The following is an 18,181-nucleotide window of genomic DNA, read 5'->3' as shown; positions in this document are numbered from 1 at the left end:
TTCCTTTATTCGATAATTTTTTTTTTTTTTAAATAACTTTTTCTCACCAATTTCGTGGTATCCAATTGGTAGTTACAGTCTTGTCCCATCGCTGCAACTCCCGTATGGACTCGGGAGAGGCGAATGTCGAGAGCCGTGCGTCCTCCGAAACACAACCCAGCCAAGCCGCACTGCTTCTTGACACAATGCCCATCCAACCCGGAAGCACCAATGTGGTGGAGTAAACACCGTACACCTGGCAACCGTGTCGGCGTGCATTACGCCCGGCCCGCCACAGGAGTCGCTAGGGCGCGATGGGACAACAATATCCCTGCCGGCCGGACAATGCTGGGCCAAACCCTCCCCTAACCCCGACGATGCTGGGCCAAACCCTCCCCTAACCCCGACGATGCTGGGCCAAACCCTCCCCTAAGCCGGACAATGCTGGGCCAAACCCTCCCCTAACCTGGACGATGCTGGGCCAATTGTGCGCCGCCCCATTGCTCTCCCAGTCATGGCCGAATGCGAGCCTGGACTAGAACCAGTTTCTCTAGTGACACAGCTAGCACTGAGACAGAGCCTGGACTAGAACCAGGATCTCTAGTGACACACCTAGCACAGACAGAGCCTGGACTAGAACCAGGATGTCTTAGACGCTATGCCACTCTGGAGGCCCTGTTGGCGTTTTTTTGTGGGACTGATAAAAAAAATGTCTGGAACTTAAAGTTCCCAGTGTTTCCAGATTTCTATGAACTATGACCTGTAATTACTTATAATATGAGTGAAATACTTTCCTTCCAATCTTTTTTTATTTATTAAGTATGTTAAAAGCAGGTTTTCTGTGTTGGAATAGTGTGGTCGTACCCCATCAACAGAAAGGTGAGGGCGTACCCCAACAACAGAAAGGTGTGGTCGTACCCCAACAACAGAAAGGTGTGGGCGTACCCCAACAACAGAAAGCAGTGGGCGTACCCCAACAACAGAAAGGTGTGGGCGTACCCCAACAACAGAAAGGTGTGGGCGTACCCCAACAACAGAAAGGTGTGGGCGTACCCCAACAACAGAAAGATGTGGGCGTACCCCAACAACAGAAAGAAGTGGCTCGTACCCCAACAACAGAAAGGTGTGGGCGTACCCCAACAACAGAAAGGTGTGGTTCGTACCCCAACAACAGAAAGGTGTGGGCGTACCCCAACAACAGAAAGGTGTGGGCGTACCCCAACAACAGAAAGATGTGGGCGTACCCCAACAACAGAAAGATGTGGGCGTACCCCAACAACAGAAAGAAGTGGCTCGTACCCCAACAACAGAAAGGTGTGGGCGTACCCCAACAACAGATTAGCCAGCTCATCCTCTGCAGGGAGATAACGTGTTCTATGAGGAAATAGTATTTTTAAAACAGTCTGTTTGAGATACAAGTTTGAGGGTCAATTTATGCTTTGGCCACAAATATGAGTATAGGATGTCTCAACATTATTTCGATGAGTTAATTAACTTCTACTTGATGTCATAATGATAGTTTAACCAGGTTTCTAGGATATATAGTATATTCTAGAATTCATCCATGATGTCATAATGATAAGTTTAACCAGGTTTCTAGGATATATAGTATATTCTAGAATTCATCCATGACGTCATAATGATAGTTTAACCAGGTTTCTAGGATATATAGTATATTCTAGAATTCATCCATGACGTCATAATGATATTTTAACAGAATATTAACTTTTTCAAGTTAGATTTTCACTGGACAGTTACTTTAAAAATAACGGTTCTGTTTCAAAAAACTGTCGAGATCACTTTCTTTCCCGGTTCGGTTTCTGTTTCTTCATTTTTTTTGTTCTTACGCGGTTTTCTGTTCTGTTCTCCGAACCGTTTCCAACTCCTGGGGTCATTGTTAAAACCGAGTGTGTTTTCTCATGCCTTTTCAGGTTCACTAACTGGGTAAAATCCTTTCCACACTGCGGACAATGGAACGACTTCTCTCCTGTGTGTATTTTCTCATGCCTTTTCAGGTTCCCTATCTGGGTAAAACCCTTTCCACACTGGGAACATTGGAAAGGTTTCTCTCTTGTGTGTGTCCTTTTATGGTCTTTCAGGTTCCCTAACCGTGTAAAACCCTTTCCACACTGGGTGCATTGGAAAGGTTTCTTTCCCGTGTGTAATTTTTCATGTTTGTTTAGGTTCCCTAACTTGGTAAAATTCTTTCCACACATAGAGCAATGGTAAGCTGTCTCCCACGTGTGTGTCCTTTCATGCTCCTTCAGGCTCCCTAACCTTTTAAAACTATTTCCACACTTGGAACATTGGAAAGGCTTCTCTCCGGTGTGGGTTCTCTCGTGCTTTTTCAGGTTCCCTAACCATGTAAAATTCTTTCCACACTGGGAACATTGGAAGGGCTTCTCTCCTGTGTGTACTCTTTGATGGTCCTTCAGGTTCCCTAACCGTGTAAAACCTTTCCCACACTGGGAGCATTGGAAAGGTTTCTCTCCGGTGTGTAATTGTTTGTGTTTTTTTAGGTTCCCTAACTTGGTAAAATTCTTTCCACACAGAGAGCAATGGTAAGATGTCTCCCCTGTGTGTGCCCTTTCATGCACCTTCAAGCTCCCTAACTGTGTAAAACTCTTTCCACAATGGGAGCATTGGAACGGCTTTTCTCCTGTGTGTGTTCTCTCGTGCTTTTTCAGGCTCCCTAACAGGGTAAAACCCTTTCCACACTGGGAACATTGGTAACGCTTCTCTCCTGTGTGTATTATTTTATGTTCGTTCAGGCTCCGTAACCGTGTAAAACTCTTTCCACACTGGGAACATTGGAAAGGCTTCTCTCCTGTATGTACTCTTTTGTGATCCTTCAGGTTCCCTAGCCGTGTAAAACCCTTCCCACACTGGGAGCATTGGAAAGGCTTCTCACCTGTGTGTAATTCTGTATGTTTTATTAGGTTCCTTAACTTGGTAAAATCTTTTCCACACAGGGAGCAATGGTAAGATGTCTCCCCTGTGTGTATCCTTTCATGCTCCTTCAAGCTCCCTAACTGTGTAAAACTCTTTACACACTGGGAGCATTGGAACGGTTTCTCTCCTGTGTGTGTTCTCTCATGCTTTTTCAGGTTCCCTAACCACCTAAAGCCCTTTTCACACCGGGAGCATTGGAAAGGCTTCTCTCCTGTGTGTATAATTTTATGTTCTTTCAGGCTCCCTAACCGTGTAAAACTCTTTCCACATTGGGAACATTGGAAAGGCTTCTCTCCTGTGTGTATTCTCTCATGCCTTTTCAGGTTCCCCAACCGTGTAAAACTCTTTCCACATTGGGAACATTGTGAAGTCTTCTCTCCTGTGTCTGTTCTATCATGACTTTTCAGCTTCCATAACCACTTAAAACTCTTTTTACACTGGGACCAGTGATGTCGTCTCACTGGTTTGGGCGTCTCTGGGTCTGGTTCCTCTGAAGGACTCTTCCTGCTGTCAGAGTGAGAGTCTGGTATCTCTCCTGCCAAAGACAAACAGAGTATTTGGTTAAACAGAGAGACCTAAATGACATCTCCACATTATAAAACTGTCTTTCCTATTGAGGTTTAATCCAGACTAGATCGCTCATTATAAAATAGCAAATTTGCATCCTGGATGCTGATTGGTTGATAGCATTAGTTATTCACGACAATTCATGGGTAATGGCTGTTAACAGTTCCATTTGAATTATCCCTACACATCCACTGTCCCACAGCCCAGCCAGGCAATTCATAAACTAATCTCCACTGTCCCACAGCCCAGCCAGGCCATTTATAAACTAATCTCTACCGTCCCACAGCCAAGCCAGGCAATTTATAAACTAATCTCCACTGTCCCACAGCCCAACCAGGCAATATATAAACTAATCTCCACTGTCCCACAGCCCAGCCAGGCAATATATAAACTAATCTCCACTGTCCCACAGCCCAGCCAGGCAATTCATAAACTAATCTCTACTGTCCCACAGCCCAACCAGGCAATATATAAAATAATCTCCACTGTCCCACAGCCAAGCCAGGCAATTCATAAACTAATCTCTACTGTCCCACAGCCAAGCCAGGCAATTTATAAACTAATCTCCACTGTCCCACAGCCCAACCAGGCAATATATAAACTAATCTCCACTGTCCCACAGCCCAACCAGGCAATTTATAAACTAATCTCCACTGTCCCACAGCCCTGCCAGGCAATTTATAAACTATTCTCTACTGTCCCACAGCCAAGCCAGGCAATATATAAACTAATCTCCACTGTCCCACAGCCCAGCCAGGCAATTTATAAACTAATCTCCACTGTCCCACAGCCCAGCCAGGCAATTCATAAACTAATCTCCACTGTCCCACAGCCCAACCAGGCAGTTTATAAACTAATCTCCACTGTCCCACAGCCCAGCCAGGCAATTTATAAACTAATCTCCACTGTCCCACTGTCCAGCCAGGCAATTTATAAACTAATCTCCACTGTCCCACAGCCAAGCCAGGCAATTTATAAACTAATCTCCACTGTCCAGCCAGGCAATTCATAAACTAATTTCCACTGTCCCACAGCCCAGCCAGGCAATTTATAAACTAATCTCCACTGTCCCACAGCCAAGCCAGGCAATTTATAAACTAATCTCCACTGTCCCACAGCCCAACCAGGCAATTTATAAACTAATCTCCACTGTCCCACAGCCAAGCCAGGCAATATATAAACTAATCTCCACTGTCCCACAGCCAAGCCAGGCAATATATACACTAATCTCCACTGTCCCACAGCCCAGCCAGGCAATATATAAACTAATCTCTACTGTCCCATACCCCAGCCTGGCAATATATAAACTAATCTCCACTGTCCCACAGCCCAACCAGGCAATATATAAACTAATCTCCACTGTCCCACAGCCCAACCAGGCAATATATAAACTAATCTCCACTGTCCCACAGCCCAACCAGGCAATATATAAACTAATCTCCACTGTCCCACAGCCCAGCCAGGCAATATATAAACTAATCTCCACTGTCCCACAGCCCAGCCAAGCAATATATAAACTAATCTCCACTGTCCCACAGCCCAACCAGGCAATATATAAACTAATCTCCACTGTCCCACAGCCCAGCCAGGCAATATATAAACTAATCTCCACTGTCCCACAGCCCAGCCAGGCAATATATAAACTAATCTCCACTGTCCCACAGCCCAGCCAGGCAATTCATAAACTAATCTCTACTGTCCCACAGCCCAACCAGGCAATATATAAAATAATCTCCACTGTCCCACAGCCAAGCCAGGCAATTCATAAACTAATCTCTACTGTCCCACAGCCAAGCCAGGCAATTTATAAACTAATCTCCACTGTCCCACAGCCCAACCAGGCAATATATAAACTAATCTCCACTGTCCCACAGCCCAACCAGGCAATTTATAAACTAATCTCCACTGTCCCACAGCCCTGCCAGGCAATTTATAAACTATTCTCTACTGTCCCACAGCCAAGCCAGGCAATATATAAACTAATCTCCACTGTCCCACAGCCCAGCCAGGCAATTTATAAACTAATCTCCACTGTCCCACAGCCCAGCCAGGCAATTCATAAACTAATCTCCACTGTCCCACAGCCCAACCAGGCAGTTTATAAACTAATCTCCACTGTCCCACAGCCAAGCCAGGCAATATATAAACTAATCTCAACTGTCCAGCCAGGCAATTTATAAACTAATCTCAACTGTCCAGCCAGGCAATATATAAACTAATCTCAACTGTCCAGCCAGGCAATATATAAACTAATCTCCACTGTCCCACAGCCCTGCCAGGCAATTTATAAACTAATCTCCACTGTCCAGCCAGGCAATATATAAACTAATCTCCACTGTCCCACAGCCCTGCCAGGAAGTTTATAAACTAATCTCCACTGTCCCACAGCCAAGCCAGGCAATTCATAAACTAATCTCTACTGTCCCACAGCCCAACCAGGCAATATATAAACTAATCTCCACTGTCCCACAGCCCAACCAGGCAATATATAAACTAATCTCCACTGTCCCACAGCCAAGCCAGGCAATTCATAAACTAATCTCCACTGTCCCACAGCCCAACCAGGCAATATATAAACTAATCTCCACTGTCCCACAGCCAAGCCAGGCAATTTATAAACTAATCTCCACTGTCCCACAGCCAAGCCAGGTAAATTATAAACTAATCTCCACTGTCCCACAGCCCAGCCAGGCAATATATAAACTAATCTCCACTATCCCACAGCCCAACCAGGCAATATATAAACTAATCTCCACTGTCCCACAGCCCAGCCAGGCAATATATAAACTAATCTCCACTGTCCCACAGCCCAACCAGGCAATATATAAACTAATCTCCACTGTCCCACAGCCCAGCCAGGCAATATATAAACTAATCTCCACTGTCCCACAGCCCAGCCAGGCAATTTATAAACTAATCTCTACTGTCCCACAGCCAAGCCAGGCAATTTATAAACTAATCTCCACTATCCCACAGCCCAACCAGGCAATATATAAACTAATCTCTACTGTCCAGCCAGGCAATTCATAAACTAATCTCCACTGTCCCACAGCCCAACCAGGCAATATATAAACTAATCTCCACTGTCCCACAGCCCAGCCAGGCAATTTATAAACTAATCTCCACTGTCCCACAGCCCAACCAGGCAATTTATAAACTAATCTCCACTATCCCACAGCCCAACCAGGCAATATATAAACGAATCTCCACTGTCCCACAGCCAAGCCAGGCAATTTATAAACTAATCTCCACTGTCCCACAGCCAAGCCAGGCAAATTATAAACTAATCTCCACTGTCCCACAGCCCAGCCAGGCAATATACAAACTAATCTCCACTATCCCACAGCCCAACCAGGCAATATATAAACTAATCTCCACTGTCCCACAGCCAAGCCAGGCAATTTATAAACTAATCTCCACTATCCCACAGCCCAACCAGGCAATATATAAACTAATCTCCACTGTCCCACAGCCCAGCCAGGCAATATATAAACTAATCTCCACTGTCCCACAGCCCAGCCAGGCAATTTATAAACTAATCTCCACTGTCCCACAGCCAAGCCAGGCAATATATAAACTAATCTCCACTATCCCACAGCCCATCCAGGCAATATATAAACTAATCTCCACTATCCCACAGCCCAACCAGGCAATATATAAACTAATCTCCACTGTCCCACAGCCCAGCCAGGCAATATATAAACTAATCTCCACTGTCCCACAGCCCAACCAGGCAATATATAAACTAATCTCCACTGTCCCACAGCCCAGCCAGGCAATATATAAACTAATCTCCACTGTCCCACAGCCCAACCAGGCAATATATAAACTAATCTCCACTGTCCCACAGCCCAACCAGGCAATATATAAACTAATCTCCACTGTCCCACAGCCCAACCAGGCAATATATAAACTAATCTCCACTGTCCCACAGCCCAGCCAGGCAATATATAAACTAATCTCCACTGTCCCACAGCCCAGCCAGGCAATATATAAACTAATCTCCACTGTCCCACAGCCCAACCAGGCAATATATAAACTAATCTCCACTGTCCCACAGCCCAACCAGGCAATATATAAACTAATCTCCACTGTCCCACAGCCAAGCCAGGCAATTTATAAACTAATCTCCACTGTCCCACAGCCCAACCAGGCAATTTATAAACTAATCTCCACTGTCCAGCCAGGCAATTTATAAACTAATCTCCACTGGACAAAATAATCTAGACGTGCTTCTAGTCCAGTTGGTTTGCAACAGAAAGGATTTGTAGAAATAAACCTCTGCAACTGTTAGAACCATTTTGTCTGTAAAATAAAATGTGCATAGAACTTATTGTGATGATTTAATATTGGACACTTTTTACCCTCATCATTTTAGTGACCTTTTTGAGTTAGTTTTACCATCAATATCAATTTCAACCTGTTTTATCATCAATATCATCAGTGTAATGAAGGGGAGGAGACGGGTTAAAGAAGGATTTTTAAGCCTTGAGACAAATGAGACATGGATTGTGTGTGTGTGCCATTCAGATGGTGAATAGACAAGACAGAATACTTAAGTGTCTTTGAACAGGGTATGGTGAGAGGTACAAAGCACACCTGTTTGTGTCAAGAACTGCAATGCTGCAGGGTTTTTAAAACTCAACAGTTTCCTGTGTTTATCAAGAATGGTCCACCACCAAAAGGACATCCAGACAACTTGACACAACTGTGGGAAGCATTCATGGGGCAGCAACCCTGTGGAATGCTTTCGACGCCTCGTAGAGTCCATGCCCCGATATACAGAGGCTTCATGGGGCAGCAACCCTGTGGAATGCTTTCGACACCTCGTGCCCCGATATACAGAGGCTTCAGGAAAGTATTCAGACCCCTAGACTTTTTCCACATTTTGTTACATTACAGTCTTATTCTAAAATTGATTTAATAAATAAAAATCCTTAGCAATCTAAACACAATACCCCATAATGACAAAGCAAAAATAGGGTTTTTAGACATTTCTGCAAATTTATTACAAATAAAAAACAGAAATACCTTTTTACACAACTATTCAGACCCTTTGCTATGAGACTCGAAATTGAGTTCAGGTGCATCCTGATTCCATTGATCATCCTTGAGATGTTTCTACAACTTGATCAGAATCCACTTGTGGTAAATTCAACTGATTGGAGATGATTTGAAAAGGCACACACCGAGGGTTGCACATTTTGGGAAATATTCAGAGGTGGAAACTTTCCGTGGGAATATATGGGAATTAACGGGAATATATGTAAAGTAACGGGAATATATGTAAATTAACGGGGATATATGTAAATTAACAGGGATATATGTAAATTAACAGGGATATATGTAAATTAACGGGAATATATGCAGATGTATATTAATACAGTGGCTTGCGAAAGTATTCACCCCCTTGGCATTTTTCCTATTTTGTTGCCTTACAACCTGGAATTAAAATAGATTTTTGGGGGGGTTTGTATCATTTGATTTACACAACACTTTGAAGATGGAAAATATTTTTTTATTGTGAAACAAACAAGAAATAAGACAAAAAAACTGAAAACTTGAGTGTGCATAACTAGTCACCCCCCCAAAGGCAATACTTTGTAGAGCCACCTTTAGCAGCAATTACAGCTGCAAGTCTCTTGGGGTATGTCTCTATAAGCTTGGCACATCTAGCCACTGGGATTTTTGCCCATTCTTCAAGGCAAAACTGCTCCAGCTCCTTCAAGTTGGATGGGTTCTGCTGGTGTACAGCAATCTTTAAGTGATACCACAGATTCTCAATTGGATTGAGGTCTGGGCTTTGACTAGGCCATTCCAAGACATTTAAATGTTTCCCCTTAAACCACTCAAGTGTTGCTTTAGCAGTATGCTTAGGGTTATTGTCCTGCTGGAAGGTGAACCTCCGTCCCAGTCTCAAATCTCTTGAAGACTGAAACAGGTTTCCCCCAAGAATTACCCTGTATTTAGCGCCATCCATCATTCCTTCAATTCTGACCAGTTTCCCAGTCCCTGCCGATGAAAAACATCCCCACAGCATGATGCTGCCACCACCATGCTTCACTGTGGGGATGATGTTCTCGGGGTGATGAGAGGTTTAGGGTTTGCGCCATACATAGCTTTTTCCTTGATGGCCAATAAGCTCAATTTTAGTCTCATCTGACCAGAGTACCTTCTTCCACATGTCTTTTGGCGAACTCCAAACGTGTTTGCTTATTTTTCTCTTTAAGCAATGGCTTTTTTCTGGCCACTCTTCCATAAAGCCCAGCTCTGTGGAGTGTACGGCTTCAAGTGGTCCTATGGACAGATACTCCAATCTCCGCTGTGGAGCTTTGCAGCTCTTTCAGGGTTATCGTTGGTCTCTTTGTTGCCTCTCTGATTAATACCCTCCTTGTCTGGTCCGTGAGTTTTGGTGGGCGGCCCTCTCTTGGCAGGTTTGTTGTGGTGCCATACTCTTTCCATTTTAATAATGGATTTTATGGTGCTCCGTGGGATGTTCAAAGTGTTGTATATTTTTTATAACCCAACCCTGATCTGTACTTCTCCACAACTTTGTCCCTGACCTGTTTGGAGAGCTCCTTGGTCTTCATGGTGCCAATTGCTTAGTGGTGTTGCAGACTCTGGGGCCTTTCAGAACAGGTGTATATATACTGAGATCATGTGACATTTAGATTGCACACAGGTGGACTTTATTTAACTAATTATGTGACTTCAGAAGGTAATTGGTTGCACCAGATCTTATTTAGCAAAGGGCAGACTCACCATTTTTCCGTTTTGTTTTGTCATTTAATTTTTTTGAAACATATTCTTTTTTTAATTTCACTTCAGCAATTTGGACAATTTTGTGTTTATGTACCATTTAAATGACGTTTATTACATTGGATATATTTACCATATCATACGGAGACAGAAACATACACCTTTTACCTTATCGTAACTACTGTAGACATAATTGCAAATGATTAAATCCTTCCAATAGAGAAAAAATAAAAATTAGTTCCGAATTGAACTTTAGTTAAATGAGTTGACTCTTCACATGGGATAATTTCACTGAACAACAAAAAGGAATATTGAATGATCCCCAATGATCCATCGCATCTCCCAAAAAACGTTTTCAACATTCATCTGTAAAATGATAGTCTAGAAACTAAAGCTTTGGTTGTCTTCCTCTCAGGCTTCCATGTCTTCTCTCTGGACCTCATCAATGTCCACCTCTTGAACATCAGACTCCATGTCTTCTCCCTGGACCTCCTCAATGTCCACCTCTTGAACATCAGACTCTGAGGCCTCATCTTCACTGTCACCTTCCAACCTTGTTGAGGATGGCTCGTTGTCAGGCTCAAAAAGCCTCAAATTTGCCCAGATGGCCACAACTGTATTCTTCAACCCTTGTATTGGTCAGCCTGTTGTGTGCTTTGGTGTGTGTGTTCCCAAACAAGGACCAGTTGCGCTCTGAGACGGCTGATGTTGGTGGGATTTGGAGGATGATGGAGGCAACAGGGGAAAGAACCTCAGATCCACAAAGTCCTTTCCACCAGGTGGCTGATGAGATATGTTGGCACGACTGCCATATTGCATCTCCATCCCAAAGCCCTTGCTTGGAAGTGTACTTCGCCAGACTGCCAAGATCCTTGCCCTCATCCAGGCCAAGGTGGCGAGACACGGTAGTGATGACACCATAGTCCTTGTTGATCTCTGCACCAGACAGGATGCTCTTGCCAGCATACTTGGGGTCCAACATGTACGCTGCGGCATATATGGGCTTTAGGCAGAAGGGGTATTTCAGAACTGCAGTTTCCTCTGCTTGGAGCAACAGTGAAGTGGGCTGGACAGTACGGATTTCTTCTCTTACATCTGCAAGCAGAGTCGAAACATCAGTCGGGGTGGCATTGTCTCCCTCAATCCGTGCATTGGCTACTGCTATAGGTTTCAGGAGTTTCAGGCTGCTTACCACTCTCTCCCAAAATACATCATCCAGGAGGATCCTCTTGATGGGGCTGTCCATATCGGCAGACTGTGATATGGCCATTTCTTGGAGAGACTCCTTCCCCTCCAGGAGACTGTCAGACATGATGACAATATCACCCCAACGGGTGTTGCTGGGCAGCTTCAATGTGGTGCTCTTATTCTTCTCACTTTGCTTGGTGAGGTAGATTGCTGCTATAGCTTGATGACCCTTCACATATCTAACCATTTCCTTGGCTCTCTTGTAGAGTGTATCCATTGTTTTCAGTGCCATGTTGTCCTTGAGGAGCAGATTCAATGCATGAGCTGCACAGCCAATGGGTGAGATGTGAGGGTAGGACTCCTCCACTTTAGACCAAACAGCCTTCATGTTCGCAGTCTGTCACCAGTGCAAATACCTTCTGTGGTCCAAGGTCATTGATGACTGCCTTCAGCTTCTCTGCAATGTAGAGACCAGTGTGTCTGTTGTCCCTTGTGTCTGTGCTCTTGTAGAATACTGGTTGAGGGGTGGAGATGATGTAATTAATTATGATTGCAATACAGTCTGCTTTCTCTATGATTTGCTTGACCTTCACTTGAACTCTGTTGAACTCTACATCCAGCAAATGAGTAGATAAAGCATGTATGGTTGGAGGGGTGTATGCTGGGCAAAGAACATTCAGAAATCTCTTCCAATACACATTGTCTGTGAGCGTCAGAGGTGAACCAGTTGCACGAGCAAGACATTCATCCGCATTTCTCTGACTACGTTCCTTCATTGAGTCAAAAAAACATCTGATTCCAGGAGGACCATGAGCTGTTGCTATCGATAAGGTGTCTGATTCATAATTTTCACCTCGAATAGAAGTAGAGGGACTTTTGTCAGAGGTTGCTTGTTGTGAGCGCTGAGGGTACTTTATGCACTTGGCCAAATGATTCTGCATCTTTGTTGCATTCTTCACATATGATTTGGCACAGTATTTGCAAATGTACACAGCTTTTCCTTCTACATTAGCTGCAGTGAAATGTCTTCACACATCAGATAGTGCCCGTGGCATTTTCCTGTAAATGTTAGAAAAGAAATTGTGAAAAAAATAAAATAATGCAATTCCATGTACAGATAAATAGTTAAGCAGTTAGATTAAACAACTCCTTCGTAAGATAAATGTTTTTAAAATGAAACATGTATGGAAACTGGTGCAATAACACTCCTCAGTAGGCAGGTTCAAGCAAGCTAAAACCCACATGGTAGAAAAAACTAACTAGCAGAAATTGTTAACAAGTTATAAATGATTTAAACACACTTTGCTGTAGGCTACTATTTACTAGTTAACAAGACACCATGTATGTCATATAAAATATATTCACCCCACCCAGATTTGTAATCAAAACTTACCAGAAATCATGTAGTCCTTGGCTCAGACAGTGTAGTAGTAGTGTGGGCTCAATAGCATCTCATTATTGTGCAAGATCTTGAGAATCAGCTGTACATGTGATGGAAGAGTGCACTGTGCATGCAGAGGCTTGCAATTCCATTGAATTAGGGTTAGTTTAACCAAAATATGGCACAAGACCTAGAATTGCCTTATGCGTATCCCACAAAAAAGGTTTACCGTTATAAGCTAACTTTTTTGATGAATTTAAGTAAAATTCCCGAGCTAAACTTCCCATGGAAAATGTCGAAGAATTTCTGAAAATTTACCAGAAAGTTTGCGACCCTTTGCAACCCTACACACACCTGTCTGTACAAAGTCCCACAGTGGTCAGTGCTTGTCAGAGCAAAAACCTAGCCATGAGGTGGAAGGAATTGTCCGTAGAGCACCGAGACAGGATTGTGGTGGAAGCATCAGATGTTTTTCAGCAGCAGGGACTGGGAGACTAGTCAGGATCAAGGGAAAGATGAACGGAGCAAAGTGCAGAGAGATCCTTGATGAAAACCTGCTCCAGAGCGCTCAAGACCTCAGAATGGGGTGAAGACTCACTTTCCAACAGGCCAACGACCCTAAGCACAAAGTCAAGACAGTGCAGACAGAGCCCTGACCTGAACCCGATCTAACATCTCTGGAGAGACCTGAAAATAGCTGTGCAGCGACACTCCCCATCCAACCTGACAGAGCTTGGGAGGATCTGCAGAGAAGAATGGGAGAAACTCCCCAAATACAGGTGTGCCAAGCTTGTAGCGTCATACCCAAGAAGACTCGAGGCTGTAATTGCTGCCAAAGATGCTTCAACAAAAGTACTGAGTAAAGGGTCTGAAAACTTATGTAAATGTGATATTTCAGTTTTATATTTTAATAGATTTGGAAAAATGGTCATTATGGGATATTGTGTGTAGATTGATGAGGGGGAAAAATAATTGTATCAATTTTAGAATAAGGCTGTAACATAACAAAATGTGGAAAAGTGAAGGGGTCTGAATACTTTCCGAATGCACTGTATATATACAGAACCAGTCAAAAGTTTGGACACACCTTGTCATTAAAGGGATTTTTCTTTATTTTTACTATTTTCTACATTGTAGAATAATAGTGAAGACATCACAACTATGAAATAACACATATGGAATCATGTAGTAACCAAAACATTTTCAGGTGACTACCTCATGAAGCTGGTTGAGAGAATGCCAAGAGTGTTCAAAGCTGTCATCAAGGCAAAGGGTGGCTACTTTGAAGAATCTAAAATATAAATACACTGCTCAAAAAAAATAAAGGGAACACTTAAACAACACAATGATGTCATAATGATAGTTTAACCAGGTTTCTAGGCTATATAGTATATTCTAGAATTCATCCATGATGTCATAATGATAGTTGAACCAGGTTTCTAGGCTATATACATTGCTCAAAAAAATAAAGGGAACACTTAAACAACACAATGTAACTCCAAGTCAATCACACTTCTGTGAAATCAAACTGTCCACTTAGGAAGCAACACTGATTGACAATAAATGTCACATGTTGTTGTGCAAATGGAATCGATAACAGGTGGAAATTATAGGCAATTAGCAAGACACCCCCAATAAAGGAGTGGTTCTGCAGGTGGTGACCACAGACCACTTCTCAGTTCCTATGCTTCCTGGCTGATGTTTTGGTCACTTTTGAATGCTGGCGGTGCTTTCACTCTAGTGGTAGCATGAGACGGAGTCTACAACCCACACAAGTGGCTCAGGTAGTGCAGTTCATCCAGGATGGCACATCAATGCGAGCTGTGGCAAAAAGGTTTGCTGTGTCTGTCAGCGTAGTGTCCAGAGCATGGAGGCGCTACCAGGAGACAGGCCAGTACATCAGGAGACGTGGAGGAGGCCGTAGGAGGGCAACAACCCAGCAGCAGGACCGCTACCTCCGCCTTTGTGCAAGGAGGAGCACTGCCAGAGCCCTGCAAAATGACCTCCAGCAGGCCACAAATGTGCATGTGTCTGCTCAAACAGACTCCATGAGGGTGGTATGAGGGCCCGACGTCCACAGGTGGGGGTTGTGCTTACAGCCCAACACCGTGCAGGACGTTTGGCATTTGCCAGAAAACACCAAGATTGGCAAATTCGCCACTGGCGCCCTGTGCTCTTCACAGATGAAAGCAGGTTCACACTGAGCACATGTGACAGACGTGACAGTCTGGAGACGCCGTGGAGAACGTTCTGCTGCCTGCAACATCCTCCAGCATGACCGGTTTGGCGGTGGGTCAGTCATGGTGTGGGGTGGCATTTCTTTGTGGGGCCGCACAGCCCTCCATGTGCTCGCCAGAGGTAGCCTGACTGCCATTAGGTACCGAGATGAGATCCTCAGACCCCTTGTGAGACCATATGCTGGTGCGGTTGGCCCTGGGTTCCTCCTAATGCAAGACAATGCTAGACCTCATGTGGCTGGAGTGTGTCAGCAGTTCCTGCAAGAGGAAGGCATTGATGCTATGGACTGGCCCGTCCGTTCCCCAGACCTGAATCCAATTGAGCACATCTGGGACATGTCTCGCTCCATCCAGCAACGCCACGTTGCACCACAGACTGTCCAGGAGTTGGCGGATGCTTTAGTCCAGGTCTGGGAGGAGATCCCTCAGGAGACCATCCGCCACCTCATCAGGAGCATGCCCAGGCGTTGTAGGGAGGTCATACAGGCACGTGGAGGCCACACACACTACTGAGCTTCATTTTGACTTGTTTTAAGGACATTACATCAAAGTTGGATCAGCCTGTAGTGTGGTTTTCCACTTTAATTTTGAGTGTGACTCCAAATCCAGACCTCCATGGGTTGATAAATTTGATTTCCATTGATAATTTTTGTGTGATTTTGTTGTCAGCACATTCAACTATGTAAAGAAAAAAGTATTTAATAAGAATATTTCATTCATTCAGATCTAGGATGTGTTATTTTAGTGTTCCCTTTATTTTTTTGGAGCAGTGTATATTTTGATTTAACACTTTTTTGGTTACAACATGATTCCATATGTGTAGTAGTGTTGATGTCTTCACTATTATTCTGCAATGTAGAAAATAGTACAAATAAAGAAAATCCCTTGAATGAGTAGGTGTGTCCAAACTTTTGACTGGTACTTGACAGATCCTTCCTTGTCTTGATTCTGTCCTCTTCATCTTCACCTCTTCATCATTCATTTGAAATCAGACATGGAGATGGCTGTAATATATGATATGGTATCATAGATATTTAAAATCAGATCAGTCTGCCGAAATTATAACTGAACAACTACGGACCAAATACTAACACTATATGATATTTAATCATGTTTTTAAAAAATAATAACTTTTCTCTTCCTGGGGTTTATTATGGATCCCCATTAGTTCCTTCCAAGGCAGCAGCTGCTCTTCCTGGGGTTTATTATGGATCCCCATTAGTTCCTGCCAAGGCAGCAGCTACTCTTCCTGGGGTTTATTATGGATCTCCATTAGTTTCTGCCAAGGCAGCAGCTACTCTTCCTGGGGTTTATTATGGATCTCCATTAGTTCCTGCCAAGGCAGCAGCTACTCTTCCTGGGGTTTATTATGGATCCCCATTAGTTCCTGTCAAGACAGCAGCTACTCTTCCTGGGGTTTATTATGGATCCCCATTAGTTCCTGCCAAGGCAGCAGCTACTCTTCCTGGGGTTTATTAGGGATCCCTGTTAGTTCCTGCCAAGGCAGCAGCTACTCTTCCTGGGGTTTATTATGGATCCCCATTAGTTCCTGCCAAGGCAGCAGCTACTCTTCCTGGATGTCGAGTACAGAGACTGAGCAAAATCACTACAGAAAGAGATATTCAGAGACGATTAAAAATAAATAAAAGCATTTGACCCATTAACGTTGACAGACACACTCTTTGTAGCTTTTTCAATTCCTACAGTACAGACCAACATATTCAAGTGTAGAATGTCCTTTTAAAATCACACATTAGTTCAACAACTGCAGAGTTTGTGCTCCTGTTAAGATAGTACTCACTGTATTTACTGGTGTTAATCAGATCAATGTCCCTGTTTTATAAGATAGTACTCACTGTATTTACTGGTGTTAATCAGATCAATGTCCCTGTTTTATAAGATAGTACTCACTGTATTTACTGGTGTTAATCAGATCAATGTCCCTGTTTTATAAGATAGTACTCACTGTATTTACTGGTGTTAATCAGATCAATGTCCCTGTTTTATAAGATAGTACTCACTGTATTTACTGGTGTTAATCAGATCAATGTCCCTGTTTTATAAGATAGTACTCACTGTATTTACTGGTGTTAATCAGATCAATGTCCCTGTTTTATAAGATAGTACTCACTGTATTTACTGGTGTTAATCAGATCAATGTCCCTGTTTTATTAGATAGTACTCACTGTATCTACTGGTGTTAATCAGATCAATGTCCCTGTTTTATAAGATAGTACTCACTGTATTTACTGGTGTTAATCAGATCAATGTCCCTGTTTTATAAGATAGTACTCACTGTATTTACTGGTGTTAATCAGATCAATGTCCCTGTTTTATAAGATAGTACTCACTGTATTTACTGGTGTTAATCAGATCAATGTCCCTGTTTTATAAGATAGTACTCACTGTATTTACTGGTGTTAATCAGATCAATGTCCCTGTTTTATTAGATAGTACTCACTGTATTTACTGGTGTTAATCAGATCAATGTCCCTGTTTTATTAGATAGTACTCACTGTATTTACTGGTGTTAATCAGATCAATGTCCCTGTTTTATAAGATAGTACTCACTGTATTTACTGGTGTTAATCAGTTCTCCAGTCCTCTGTTCTTCTTCGTCCTCCAATGTGACAGTAATCTCCCCCTCCTCTTCCTTCGCTCCAAAAACGTCTTCCTCTTCTTTCACTGTAACAGTCATCTCCCCGTCCTCTTCCTCCTTCACTCCAAAAACGTCTTCCTCTTCTTTCACTGTAACAGTCATCTCCCCGTCCTCTTCCTCCTTAACACCAAAAACGTCTTCCTCCTCTTTCACTGTGACAGTCATCTCCCCCTCCTTTATTCCAAAAACGACATCCTCCTCTTTCTCTTCCTTCTCCTCCTCTTCCTTCTCCTCCTCATCTTCTTTCACGGTAGTCAACATCCTGCTCTTCTTTCACTCTGAAAGCGTCGTTCTCTTATTCTTCTTTCACTGTAACAGCCTCCTCTTCCACGAAACCCTCTTTCTCCGTCTAGCAGACCTCTTCTTTAGCAGCTGGGGGAGTAGCTTAGTGACTTTATGGTCGTTGATGTTAGCTAGCTAGCTAGTTAGCGTTAGCCTAGTCCTACTGCCAAGTTAACC

General features: G+C 43.4%; 1 protein-coding gene across 1 annotated transcript; it reads right to left on the bottom strand.

The window, feature by feature from the left end:
• Positions 1–1,670: 1,670 nt before the first annotated feature.
• Positions 1,671–17,761, bottom strand: LOC120036965 (gastrula zinc finger protein XlCGF57.1-like). The gene is made up of 2 exons (XM_038983227.1): positions 17,635–17,761; positions 1,671–3,466 (listed from the first exon to the last, which is right to left on the bottom strand). Exons 1-2 carry the CDS (start codon positions 17,759–17,761, stop codon positions 1,776–1,778), a joined length of 1,818 nt encoding a protein of 605 aa, XP_038839155.1. The 3' UTR covers positions 1,671–1,775.
• Positions 17,762–18,181: the final 420 nt, after the last annotated feature.

The sequence above is a fragment of the Salvelinus namaycush genome, unplaced genomic scaffold (assembly GCF_016432855.1).
Source record: "Salvelinus namaycush isolate Seneca unplaced genomic scaffold, SaNama_1.0 Scaffold1536, whole genome shotgun sequence".
NCBI classification, from domain to species: domain Eukaryota; kingdom Metazoa; phylum Chordata; class Actinopteri; order Salmoniformes; family Salmonidae; genus Salvelinus; species Salvelinus namaycush.
The sequence above is the reverse complement of the archived record's forward strand: the minus strand, read 5'-3'. Positions and strand labels throughout refer to the sequence as shown.

Bases quoted from the DNA above. Each gene is read 5' to 3' on its own strand.
- LOC120036965 (XM_038983227.1), bottom strand. From the start codon at position 17,761: ATGACTGTTACAGTGAAAGAAGAGGAAGACGTTTTTGGAGCGAAGGAA. The intron at 3,467-17,634 runs GTGAGTACTATC...TGTCTTTGGCAG, and splicing joins GATTAACACCAGTAAATACA to GAGAGATACCAGACTCTCAC.